Source organism: Brachypodium distachyon, chromosome 3 (genome assembly GCF_000005505.3).
Source record: "Brachypodium distachyon strain Bd21 chromosome 3, Brachypodium_distachyon_v3.0, whole genome shotgun sequence".
Lineage (NCBI taxonomy): Eukaryota > Viridiplantae > Streptophyta > Magnoliopsida > Poales > Poaceae > Brachypodium > Brachypodium distachyon.
In genome coordinates this window covers 9131990-9145059 of record NC_016133.3, presented here as the reverse complement: position 1 = coordinate 9145059, position 13070 = coordinate 9131990, and the positions used below count along the sequence as shown (strand labels likewise).

The 13070-nt window shown below is 45.4% G+C and overlaps 1 protein-coding gene and 1 long non-coding RNA gene across 2 annotated transcripts; one reads left to right on the top strand and one right to left on the bottom strand.

The window, feature by feature from the left end:
- Nucleotides 1-247: 247 nt before the first annotated feature.
- On the bottom strand, nucleotides 248-3967 carry LOC100833700 (aquaporin NIP3-2-like). The gene is given in 5 exon segments (XM_010238065.1): nucleotides 248-395; nucleotides 3224-3285; nucleotides 3394-3732; nucleotides 3735-3821; nucleotides 3935-3967. Coding segments are annotated over 5 exon segments (669 nt in total).
- LOC100836566 lies at nucleotides 489-2925 on the top strand. Its single transcript, XR_001406553.2, has 2 exons — nucleotides 489-1142; nucleotides 2461-2925. It is a non-coding gene; the product is annotated as an uncharacterized LOC100836566 (long non-coding RNA).
- Nucleotides 3968-13070: the final 9103 nt, after the last annotated feature.

Here is a 13070-nt window from a genome sequence, read left to right as displayed (position 1 = left end):
CAACTAGCAATCCACATGTCGCTCCCCCATTGGTTATGACCAAACGTGCACCCGCAAATCAAGTTAGTGTACCACCTGACCCCATTTTGCAACTGGTTGTATTAAACTGCTCGCGAAAATTGTTTTGGTAGCCAGTGATATGGTACACGTATACAAGGGTTCATTGAAAGTACTAATAAATTATGCACCAATGCGCTCTTTGTTCAAAGAATAACCCATTTTTTTCCTGCAGGTTTCTTGCCTGTAACTAAAACTTAATTGCAACATATGCTCCAGCTCCAGCAATAGCACCCAGTGGTGTAGCCATGAGATAAATCCAAATCTTAGTGTATCTCCCTGTGACAATTGCCGGCCCAATAGTACGCGCTGGATTCATGGATGCTCCTGTTGACGGTCTGGTCGTATTTTTTCAGCAAAACAGAAATAACGCCAAATCTTTTCTGCGCCCGCGCACTTTGTAGCCGCGTGCGGTGCTCACTCGGTGACCCTCTGGAACCTTATCCACTCTCCTGCCTCTTTTTCTCCAAGCGCACCTCCCCGGCTCCCCCCTCCGTACCTCTTCTTCCTCTCTCCTGCTGCTCACCCCGCGCCCCCGTGCAGACGAAATCCTCCTCCCCTCGAGCCCCGCCTCGTTCCTCTTCTCTCCTGCTCCTCACCCTGGCCCCCCCTCCCCTCCTCCATGAGGCTAGATCTCGAGCACCAGCGGCGGCGGGTTGGTCTGCTTGTCGCGGCGCCCCCGAGAGCTCGAGCGCCGCAGGCTCTCAGTCCGGCCACGCGCCGCCGGATCTGCGGCACGGATACGCTGGTTCCCCCTCCTTCCTCCTCTCTCTCTCCAGCCCTTTCCCCACCCCCCGCGCTGAGAGCTCGAACGCCGCTGCTGAGGGGCATGGTCCGCTCGTCGGTGCAGCCGCGGTGGAAGCAGCAGGGGCTGCCACTATAGCAATGGCCAGTCTCCACCAGCGGGAGCGCTGGCTCCCCTTCCAGCCACAGCGAGCAGCACGGCCCTGCCTTCACCGGCGTAGGGCGACCTCTGAAGCGGCGGCGGCAATGGCATCCATGCCCGCCACTGAGCGCACCTTGCTCCGTCTCAACAACCTCGACATCAACGACGACAACGGGCCTTCGTCGCAGGCTGCTGTGAGGTTTGTGAGTTTGTCCGTCTGTGTTTGGGTTGGTGCTGGTCAAGCGTATGCCGACCCATACAGTTTTTAGTGTTTGTTCAGGCGAGTTTGATGCTCTGTAGAGTCTATTCATGTATGTTGAGATGATTACTGCTTTGTTATTCTTCCTACTCTGTATCATCATTATCTTTTCAAATGTAAATTTGAGGTAAGTAGTTACTTCTAGATTCTGTTGGATGTAGCTTCAACATAGGTGAATTACTTTTAGATTCTGTTGGATGTAGTTTTAGTTTTTAGAATTACTTTTATGATATTTTAGATGTAACTATGGAAGTACGATGTAACTTTCGGATGATTAGCTCTTTAGACAAAGTAACTTTTGGATGTGTTTACTCTTTAGACAAATTAACTGTTTGAACAAAAAGTTTCAGCATCAAACCGTGCTGGATTTTTTATGTTTATCACTGTGCTGGTTGTAATTCTTTCCATCTCCCGTGCTTGGAAGAACGGTTATTTCTTATGTGTTAGTGATTATGCAAACTGGTCTCTGGTTTCCTAGTGTTATCTCACAAGATCCATGATTATGCAAGCTAGTATTAAATCACAATGAATGAGTTTGTCAGCTTCTTAAATTTTTCTGAAATTTATCTGTTTGGGAACTGGAAAGTTATAAAGATTTCTTGTTATTTTGCCAGCAGTGATCACATATTGCTAGTAATATTGCGTACACTAGATGTAATTCTTAGATTGCATTGGATATATATTATCGCATCATACTTACATTTTAGCAATGATACTACTAGTCACTAAATGTAATTATATTCTTCGGATGTATCTTCCTCCTCATACTTACATTTAGCAGTATATCTTCCTGCATCATACTTGCATTTTAGCAATGGTACTGCTAGTCATTAGATGTAATTAGTATTTGCGTACACTAGGTAGTACTATAAACCACTACCTTGACAAGAACGCAACCTTTAAATTATGTGGCTGCTTTATGATAGTTTTAAAAAAATATTAGCGTGTATTAAGATGGAGTGTAGTAATATAATTTCAATTCAATGAGTAAATAGAAGAAAGAACGGGTATTCTTCTTCTTGGTTTTGAATTACATTGTGTCTAAGTAGTAGTCAGTAGCTTCAGTTGGTCATGAATAAATCAGACCGTGGTTGACTTATGTTTTTTGCAAGTCAATATTGTCTAATCAACACTGGATTTAATTTTGAATTACACTAGATGTGACTATGAATTACAATAGCATTCCGATGGTTTATTGTGGATCCTATATTATTGGAGATATGGATGTATTTTTATTATGAATTACATCTGATAGCAGGCGGGCCAGTTGCCGGTGTTCTTCAGAGCTGGGTTGCCTTTGAGGTCCATGGTGCCGTCTTGGGTGTACATCTATGCTCCTTCCAGTGCCACCTCCCCCATGGTTCTGGACCTGAACTGCCTGCTCTTCTCTTAATCTTCTTGTTGCTTCGGGCAGAGATTCAGAGTAATTGCAGCTGCTTCCTGCCAAGTTATTTATTTACACCGAAAAAGATGGAATTTTAATCGGAATTGCAAGATACTACTCACTGTACTGCACAAGAAGATCATGATAATCTACGCAAGAACTGGGATTTAATTTGAGACGAGGCTGAATGAAATGGACCAGAGCAAGAACATGTATAGTTACTTTTGATAGTTAATTAAGGAGATGATGATTTGATTTTCTAAATAAAACGCTGCAGGGTTGATCCAATACTGCTAGAATTATGTTTCTTTTAGCTGTTTAATATTTATGTTGTATGTATGCCTGTGTGAATTTATTTGTACTTGTGATGGCAGTAGAACTCGTAACGGAAGAATGCTCAAATCATACACTAGACGAGCGGCGCGGCCGAGGCGAACTGCGGGTGCGTCAAGTACGGAGTACATGAGAGTGTGTGACGCGGGCAGAACGCAATGCTAAACTTTCCTTTCGTGGGGTTGTCGGAGAGCACTAGTCTTACACCTAAGACTAGTGAGTGCGCGCGCACACGGGCCCGACAAATAAATGTTGGTTGCTTGGGACGGAATAAATGAACTAGAATTGGAGAGATTCCGCTTACCCAGCAATGAGAATATTCATCACTACTGTCGCACCAACAGCCACTGCGATCAACTCTTTCACCTAAAGTAAGTGTTTTGACCGCAAGATCATTCAGATCATCGACGAAGAAACTTTCGAAAAACAAAAGAAGACAGAGGAAATTAAGAAAGCAACGGACGCAGAATTTACGGCATGAGGGTCCGTGGCAACTGCAGTGATGACGAACAGAAGAACAAACGTGGTTATGAACTTGATGGCGAACGCCTCCGCCGTGCCGACTCTCGGGACGGTTGCGATCCCGGGGTTCACAGGGTGGTAGATCGCGTTGCCCACGAACGAGGCAGCGGTGGAGCCTAGCACCTGCGCGGCGATATAAGGGACGAGGTGAGCCGGAGGGAGGTGGCTAAACACGGCCATGGCAATACTGACTGCAGGGTTCAGATGGCACCCGGATATGTGGATGGTGGAGAACACGAGCACCGTGACGGCTAGGCCGACGGACACGGCGATCCCCATGAGGCCATGAGGCCCTCCACGCCGTCGTGCTGCTCGTCCATGATGATGGCGGACACTTGGGTGAACATCAGGATGAACGTCCCGAGGAACTCTGCTATCGCCTGATACAAAACAACTAGCTTAGCTTAGTTCTTACTCTCTTTTTTCGGAAAGGAAAAAAAAACGGTTTAGTTCTTACTTAGCTGATCGAAGGAAAGTGAAGTTCAGTACGTACCTTCTTGATCAGTGGCACCGGCACAGCTGCCATGTTTGGACATTTAGGACGGCGCCGACGGAGAGTTGTATGAGAAGCCGGTGGATCACCGTTGCCCTCGACATGGTTGATCGGCTCCATTGGTACAATCATTGACCCCATTGCAAGCATAACCGGCCTTTGGAGAGAAGATGCCAATATCCTATATCGATCCTGTGCTCTTGGTATTACTTTTTATGAATGACTTCTTATTATCTATCAACTTCAGATGTTTAAAATCGGGCAAGGAATGGATTTTGATCAACATTTATGGTCCATGACAAGAGGAGAGATTTCATCAATTGGCTGAATCAAATAGATATGTCTGACACCATGAATTGGTTGATCCTTGCAGATCAGGGGGTCTTTTAGTGGCTTGAGTTGGGTCCCTCTTTTCTGGAGAATTACTTTTTACGAACGCTTTCTCGTTATCTATCAACTTCAGATGCCTTAAATCAGGTAAGGAATGGATTTTGACCAACATTTATGGTCCATGTACTGATGACAAGAGGAGAGATTTCATCAACTGGCTGAATCAAATAGATATTCCTGACACCATGGATTGGTTGATCCTTGAAGATTTCAATTTCATTCGATCACCTGACGACCGAAATCGGCCTGGTGGAAACATTGCTGATATGTTGGCCTTTAATGACACTACAAGCAATCTTGTGACACTATAAGCAATCTTGCTGGGTAGAATTACCTCTGAAAGGAAGAAAATTTACCTGGAGTAATATGCAAAATGACCCACTTCTTGAAAAGTTAGATTGGTGTTTCACATCTCTAAGCTGGACTTTGAACTACCCATCGACAGAATCCTTTCCACTAGCCAAATCTACTTCAGATCATGTCCCTTATTTAATTAAAATTGGCACTAGTATCCCAAGATCACAAGTCTTTAGATTTGAAAACAACTGGATCAACAAATCAGGATTCAAGCAGATTGTCCAGGAGGCATGGAATTGTCACCACCACAATACTGAGTCCGGCAAAAGGATATCTGCCAGGCTAAAAACGCTCAGATATAGGATGAGAAAATGGACCAAAATGCCATCTGATATGGACTCACTTATTGAAGATCTCAATTGTGTCATTTTACTTCTTGATGGTATTGAGGATGCTAGAGGGCTTACATAGGAAGAACTCTGTTTCAGAAATAAATGCAAGGACAGATTAGATAAATGTCTCACTTCCCAGAAAACTTTTTGGAATTAGAGGGGAAAAATTAAATGGGTTAAGCTGGAAGATGAAAATTTCAAATTCTTTCACTCTCTTGCTACAATCGAACACAGAAGGAACCACATCACATGTGTCAAAAGGCTTGATGGTTCTATGGAGTTTGAACATGAGGGCAAGGCTGCTCTCTTCTGGGAAGCATTCAAAGACAGATTGGGAAAATCTGTTGGAGCCACCTTTTCATTTAATCTGATGGACATCTTGCAACAACATACAGATCTCTCTTGCTTGGAAGTCTCATTTACCACTGAGGAAATTGATAGAGTAATTCAGGAATTACCTCATAACAGATCTCCTGGACCTGATGGCTTTAATTATGAGTTCATACAAGCATGCTGGGATATCATTAAGCAAGATTTTTAAGATCTTTGCCACCAATTCCACTCTGGAAACACTTGTTTTATTGCTCTCATCCCAAAGATTGACTCAGCAGAATCTGTCCAGGATTATAGACCCTTTTCCTTTTGAACTGCACTCTCAAGGTTATCACCAAGCTATTGGCCAACAGGCTGCAATCCATCATTTAAAAATCTCATCCGCAAGAACCAATATGGCTTTATCAAAACCAGAACTATCCAGAACTGCATGGCTTGGTCTCATGAATACTTGAATGCATGCAACAACACACATGAAGAAATCATCTTGCTCAAACTTGACTTTGAAAAAGCATTTGACATGGTTGAACATGATGCTCTCATCAGGGTACTCCAGGTCATGGGATTTGGACCAAAATGGATTGAATGGGCTCAGAAAATCCTTTCTTCTGCATCATCAAATGTACTCTTTAATGGAGTCCCTGGGAAGATTATCAAATGCAGAAAAGGGCTCAGACAAGGTGATCCTCTATCACCACTCCTCTTTGTCATCATGGCAGATGTGCTCCAGTCCTACATCAATCACCATATGCAGCTTGGTTTGCTCACAAGGCCAATCACCACCAATAATCTGCATGATTTCCCCATTGTGCAATATGCAGATGACACTCTCATTTTCATGAGAGCAGATGTCCATCAAATAATGCTGCTCAAGAACATGCTCATTAGCTTCCATTCTGCCACTGGCCTGAAAGTTAATTTTCATAAATCAAACTTGATCCCCCTGAATATGGATCATAATTTCTCCCAACTTCTAGCAGAGACCTTTGGATGTAGAATTGACACTCTGCCTTTCAAGTATTTGGGCCTCCCCCTTGGTATCAGCAGGCTTGCTATTCAAGACTATCTACCACTCATTAAACGTGTTGAAACAAGACTCACGTGCTTTTCTAGCATGCTGACATATGGTGGAAAACTCCAATTGGTTAATTTGGTCCACTCTGCATTACCTTCATACTATATGAGCACATTTTTTGTCCCCAAGGGTGTTATTGAGCAAATTGATAAACTTAGAAGACACTGCCTTTGGAGAGGTAATGATTTCACCAGGAAGAATCCTCCACTGGCTGCATGGGAAATTGTCTGTCGACCTAAAGCTGAGGGTGGTCTTGGTGTGCACAATTTGAGTCTCCAGAATAATGCACTCCTTATGAAAAATCTGCATAAATTCTTCAATAGGCTTCACACGTCATGGGTTTCACTTCTCTGGGAACTTGGTGGAAAGATGTTCTCAAGCTCCTGGACACTTACAAAAAATTGGCCATCTGCAAGCCCCATTGCGGTAAATCCACCCTTTTCTGGAGTGACAACATGAACAATATCTGTTTACAGCAGCAATGGCCACACCTTTTCTCATTTGCTACTTATCTAATCATCACTGCTTAAGACATGATCAGTTCCAGTGATCACACATGCCACTTTCACCTACCTCTGTCTACTGCTGCATATGAGCAATTTCTTCAGCTAAATGAATTCATTCAAAACTGGGAATCATCTGCTGAAGATGATGAATGGACTTACATCTGGAAGAAGAACTCTTTTATACCTGCCAAGGCCTATGCAGCACAAATTGAGCACATTATCATCTCTGCTAGCTTCCATTGGACTTGGGCATCCTGCTGCCAGCTGAAACACAAGATTTTCTTTTGGCTGCTCCTGATTGGTAGACTAAATACCAGAGCTATGCTCCAAAGAAGACAATTTCACCTTCCAGCTTACACATGTGTCATGTGTGGAAATGGAGACATTGAGACGAGAGACCACCTGATTTATTCATGTCCATTTGCCACTGCCTGCTGGACCTACCTGACCTCTCACTTCCAAGTTCAAGAGAACATTCATGACAACATATCACAACTCAAAGACTTGCTTAACGTGCCCTTCCATATGGAGATTCAGATCCTGGTTACTTGGAGTATTTGGAAAACTCGAAATGATTATATCTTCAACAATGTTCAACCAGTTTGTACCGATGTAGAAGGATCTTTTCTGAAGAGCTTAATAATGTCTAGCACAGAACAAAAAGAAAAGGGCTTAGAGGCTTTGAAGCATGGATAGCATCCTTTAGATGATTTTTTTTTCACTTGCAAATATTCATTTTCTTTATTAATATATGGCAATAGGCTTTTAGCCTCTTGTCTTTGCCCCTAAAGAAAAAACTACGTACGTAATATAGAGTCAATACGCGCTTTGCTTATATGATCAACAAAAAACAAGAGGTCAACCCTGTTATGGGAATTACTATATTCCATGGATGTGGCTCCAAAATGTATATTAGAGTTGACAATAACAAACACTATTATTAAATAAATACAAGTGTTAGTGTCCTCATACAAAATTTACACTCGATCTATTAAGTTGCATGGACCAACCAGTTTGACCACAAGCCTAACCTCTATGCAAATATAAAAAGCCGTGCCTTGAATTATGTAAACTTATATAGTTATTCGTCCAATGGTTTGGACACATATTATATACCATTCACTAATGATTTGTGTATGTATAGGCTATTAAATTGTACTTCTTGCCTTGTAATTTCAATTTCTTTTAACATGAAAATTGTTGTTTCTTACATGATTATGAGCTCAACCGTGACAAAAACCTCTTGAATTGTTGAAAGGAAATTGGTACTTCTATTTAAATTTTTGTCAGTTGTGGGTTGAACTTCATCATAAAGACCACTAGTTTGATCTGTTAATGAGATCGACTATATATGTTGTCGTATGAAAATAATTACTTCCTATATTAAATTTCAGTATAAAAACATTATATATTCTTTAACCATCTAATAATTTTATATATATACTATATTCTGAACTTTGGTATTTAAGGATTTGATATGGCATTCATATGAAACCCAAGTTGTGATTTTTTCCCCCAACTTCACATGTAAATGGAGTTGTATTTTGTAAATCGAACACTAATTTTCTTGCAAAAACTATTTTGAGATTTAGCTGCTTATAGACTATAGACTTTTTTTCCCCTGCTTTTGTTTTATTTTCAGTATAAAAGTAGTTGCATTCTTAAGCTTGCATATATACAAAACTTAACTTTAAAGGGTTTTCAAACAATGTTTGTTTGCAATTTTCTGACGTAGTATTTAGAATTTAATACTTAAAATAAAATGTATTATTGAAGTCCAACTGCTAATTTTGATACATAATTATTTTAGGATGTAGCTTATGGACTCAGATTTCATAAGATCGAAATTTAATTTATTTGTTATAAATTTTGAATTTCGTTGGTAAAGAGTTGGATTATTCATCCACCTGATACATAAGTTATTCAAATTTGGCTATTAAATGATTTCGTAAGGAGTTTCTCAGAAAACTGGATTTATGATCCTACTTATTTTGAATATATATATATATATATAAATCAGAGTGTTCATATAAATCGCATTTTCCTATTTAGGGATGTCATTTGGAGTTCGTGAGAAAAAAGAAAAAAAAATTCCTTGCCTTTTGTTCTGAGTTTCACAGAAAAATTGCATTCCTTCACCTACAACAAGAGCTTTATATTATGTACTCTTAATTTCTAAAATAGACTTAAACAAATCTCCAGCATCAATTTCTGGAACCACATACTCACTCCGTCCGCAAATAAGTGAACTTTTAGGTTTGTCCTAACTCAAAAATGACCGACTTTATTAAAAAACGTAGCAATACTTGTTGCACCAAACTAGCATCATTAGATACGTTTTGAAATGTTTTTTTCTAGAATATACCCAAGCAAGGTATATCGTCGGTTTAAAGAAGAGGTTTTGCTGCGATGCAGCTACAAGCCCTTAAAGGGCGGAAAACAAAAGGAAATTAGCCGCTATCTCTCCACTCCCTCGGGATTACAGAGAAAGCAAGACGCCTAAGAAGGCCCGCACGGAGCCAAGCCTCCATCTCGCTCCCCATCTCCTTCACTAGCGCTCCGAAGTGAACCGGGATATGATCAAAGACCACACGGTTCCGGTATTTCCAAAGACACCATAATAGCAAAATGGAGACCGTCGCGAAGTCCCTACGATCCGTCATAGCTAGCGGGACTGAGGGCCACCAATCGCACAAAGACGCATCGGGACCCTTAAGCCAGTCCGGGCGTCCCCAAGCCGAGAGCGCCTTCCACCACACCTGCCTAGCCACCTGACAGCCCAAAAGGAGGTGAGAAATGGTCTCATCAGCTTGATGGGGCATTTGTCGGGATGATCCAATCCACGCCGAGCCAAGCGATCGGCAGTCCAACAACGATCACGGCAGGCCAGCCAGGTAAAGAATTTGCACTTGCTAGGCGCTCTGGACTGCCAGATCAAGTTGGCGCAAGAAAAATCCTCACGCCCCTCAAACAGAGCTAGGCACGCCGATCTTGCCGTGAAGGTGCCAGAACCACTCCAATTCCAACGGAAGACGTCATCCCCAGACCCCAACTCCACCGGGGCCACGTGATCCCAAACGCGGAAGATCTGGTGGATATCATCAAACGTCAAATCTGGGCTCACAATACGGATCCAAGAATTGTTGATGCAGCCATCAACCATAGAGAGCTCCCCCCCCCCCCCCCCCCCCCGCGGAATGACGTCTGGAGCGAGATCCTTGATCCGCTGACCATGGAGCCACGGGTCCGACCAAAATCTAGCGGTGCGGCCGTCGCCCAGAGTGACGGAGGTGGCAGCTTCGAACAGCTCCAGGGATTTCGGTGGAACCGAGATTCCCCGACCCTGCCAGGGCTTCTTCGGTTCAGTCCGCTCGAGCCAACACCAGCGAGACCGAAGTGCCTGATTCAGAAGGCGAAGGTTGGGAATTCTGAGGCCACCAACGCGCTCAGAGGAGCAGACCAAGTCCCAAGCAACCAGGCAGTGCCCGCCACGAACATCCCGACGTCCCTTCCAGAGAAAGCCCCGGCAGATCTTGTCGATGGCGTCTATCGTGGCCATAGGGAGATTAAGGGAGATCATGGAGTAGACAGGGATGGCACACAACGTAGATTTCACCAGGGTAAGCCGGCCACCGCTGGATAGAAGAGGCGCAGCCCACGCCTGTAATTTGCCAGCAACCTTCTCCACAAGAGGCCTGAGCTGGGCCGCCGTCACCTTCCTAATCCCCAACGGAAGCCCGAGATACAAGCATGGAAAGGAGGCAATTGTGGATTGGAGCTCCTGGGCCACCACCGAGCGATGGGCCTCGTCACAACGAATTAGATGGGCCGCGCTCTTCGCCAGGTTTGCGCAAAGCCCAGAAGCCAGCCCAAAATCTGAAAGGAGCGTAGAACAGGCCCGAAGCTCCCTGATCTCAGGTCTGAGGAAGACCACAACATCGTCGGCAAAAATGGATGTTCGCCTACGAAGACCACAGTCCGCCAGCAACCCGCTTGTAGATGCCTGAGCAAACAGCCGGTCGAGCACATCCATAGCTAACACAAACAGCATAGGCGAAAGAGGATCGCCTTGGCGCAACCCATGACGATGCGCAATGGGGCAACCCGGCGTACCGTTCATCAACACCCTGGTAGAGGCGGATCCCAGCGGACAACCCACCCACGAAAACCAACGTGGTCCGAAGCCCATCTTGGAGAGGACGTCAAAGAGGAAGGACCAGTGGATAGAGTCGAAAGCTTTCGTAATGTCCAACTTCAGGAGAACCGAGCGTCTCCGTGCCGCATGGTGGAATCGGGCCGAGCCTTGCACCAAGGAAAAGTTGTCGTGAAGACAACGCCCGTGGATGAAAGCACTCTGGTGGTGGCCGATCAGATCCGGAAAGCGTGGTGCAAGTCTGCAAGCCAGAACCTTCACAACCAGTTTGGCAAAAAATCCCAAAGTTCTTTGGCACCAGAATTCTTGGGCAACAAGGTAATAAAGGCATGATTGACTGCCTCAAAACCACAGGTGTTCAGCCTGGACAGGGAGCGAAAACAGTCCAAGAAGTCGAACTTGATAATGTGCCAACAAGGCACGAAGAACAGGGGGGTGAACCCGTCTGGGCCTGGGCACTTGTCCTTACGGAGGTCCCGGATGACCTTCCACACTTCCGCCTCGGAGAAGTCCACATCAAGCTCGTGCAGCTCGTGGCCCTCGACACGGAGAAAGTCGAGGTCGAGTGCAAAAGGACGGTCGGTCACCGAGCCGAGGAGGTTGGAATAGAAGTCATCAGCAGCAGCCGCCTTGAGGTCATGATCAGAAGTCAGCTGACCGTCCACTTGCAGGTGAAGGATGAAATTCTTACGGCGTCTATGGCTAGCATTCAAATGGAAGAAGCCGGTGTTCACGTCACCATCCTTGAGCCACAACAATCTGGAGCGTTGTCGAGCAATCGTTCGCTCCAAAGAGGAGAGGCCGAGGAATTTGAGCTTAAGCCTCGCGTGCAGAGCACGCTCCTCCAGGGACAATAACCGAGACTCCATAGCCACATCAAAACGCAAGATCAGCTCGAAGGCAAGCAGAAGTTGCAGCTTAATGTTCCCAATGCGCCGATCACTCCAGCCACGGAGTAGTTTGGCGCAGAGCCGCAGCTTGGCATCAACCCGTTTAAAGGGATTTTGAATGGCCCCAACCATCGTCGAGTTCCAGGCCTCTGCAACCACCTCGAAGAACCCCGGAGCCCGGACCCAGTGCGCTTCAAATTGAAAACGACGCCCAACCCGGATGTTGGCGCCAATCTCAAGAAGCAGTGGGGCATGATCCAAGACAGTAGTAGAGACGGCCGAGAGGAAAGCGTTTGGTCTCGGCGCTTCCCAGTCCACCGAAACAAAGACACGGTCAAGGCGCTCCAAGGTGGGAGACTCACGCTCATTGGACCAAGTATATAACGTCGGCCCGACAGATAGAGCTCTTTGAGATCGAGGTCGGTAAGCAGGCGCCGAAATTGTCCCATCAAAGCGCGGTGGAGCCGTCCATTGCTCTTGTCCTCAGGGTTCAAGATGAGGTTGAAGTCGCCCAGAAGCGCCCAGGGACCGACATGCAGAGCTCTAACCTCACGCAACTCCTGGAGAAACGCCTGTTTCTAGCCCACTTGGTGAGGACCGTAAACGCCAGTGATCCACCAGTCGCCCTCGGCGGATCGAACACGGGCAGCGATCGAGTGCTCGGAGAGATGAGGGTGGGAGAGAGAGAGAAGATTAGGCTGCCAGGCCAGAAGGATGCCACCACGAGAACCAGACGCCGCCAAGTAGTAAAAGTCAAAATTACGCCCTAAGCATTGTTCAACAATTACAGCACAGGTCTGGAGCTTCGTCTCCTGGAAGCACACCAGCGCAGGGCAGATCCTAGAGACCACTTGAAGAACCGTCGTGCGCTTGGCTGGGGAATTCAGCCCCCGCACGTTCCACACGAGGCATTTGGGGTTCGCAGACATAGACGAATCCACCCCAATCACCTCGGAGACGCGAGCTTAAGGTCGGGCGTCCCCTACCACCTCCTCAATCATTAGGGGTGCCGCGCCCTCGTCCCAGCCGAAGAGCCCCAGGATGGCCGCGATTTGGCCATGTGTCAGAGGTTGCTCAAAAAGCTTAAGGTACGCCTGAAG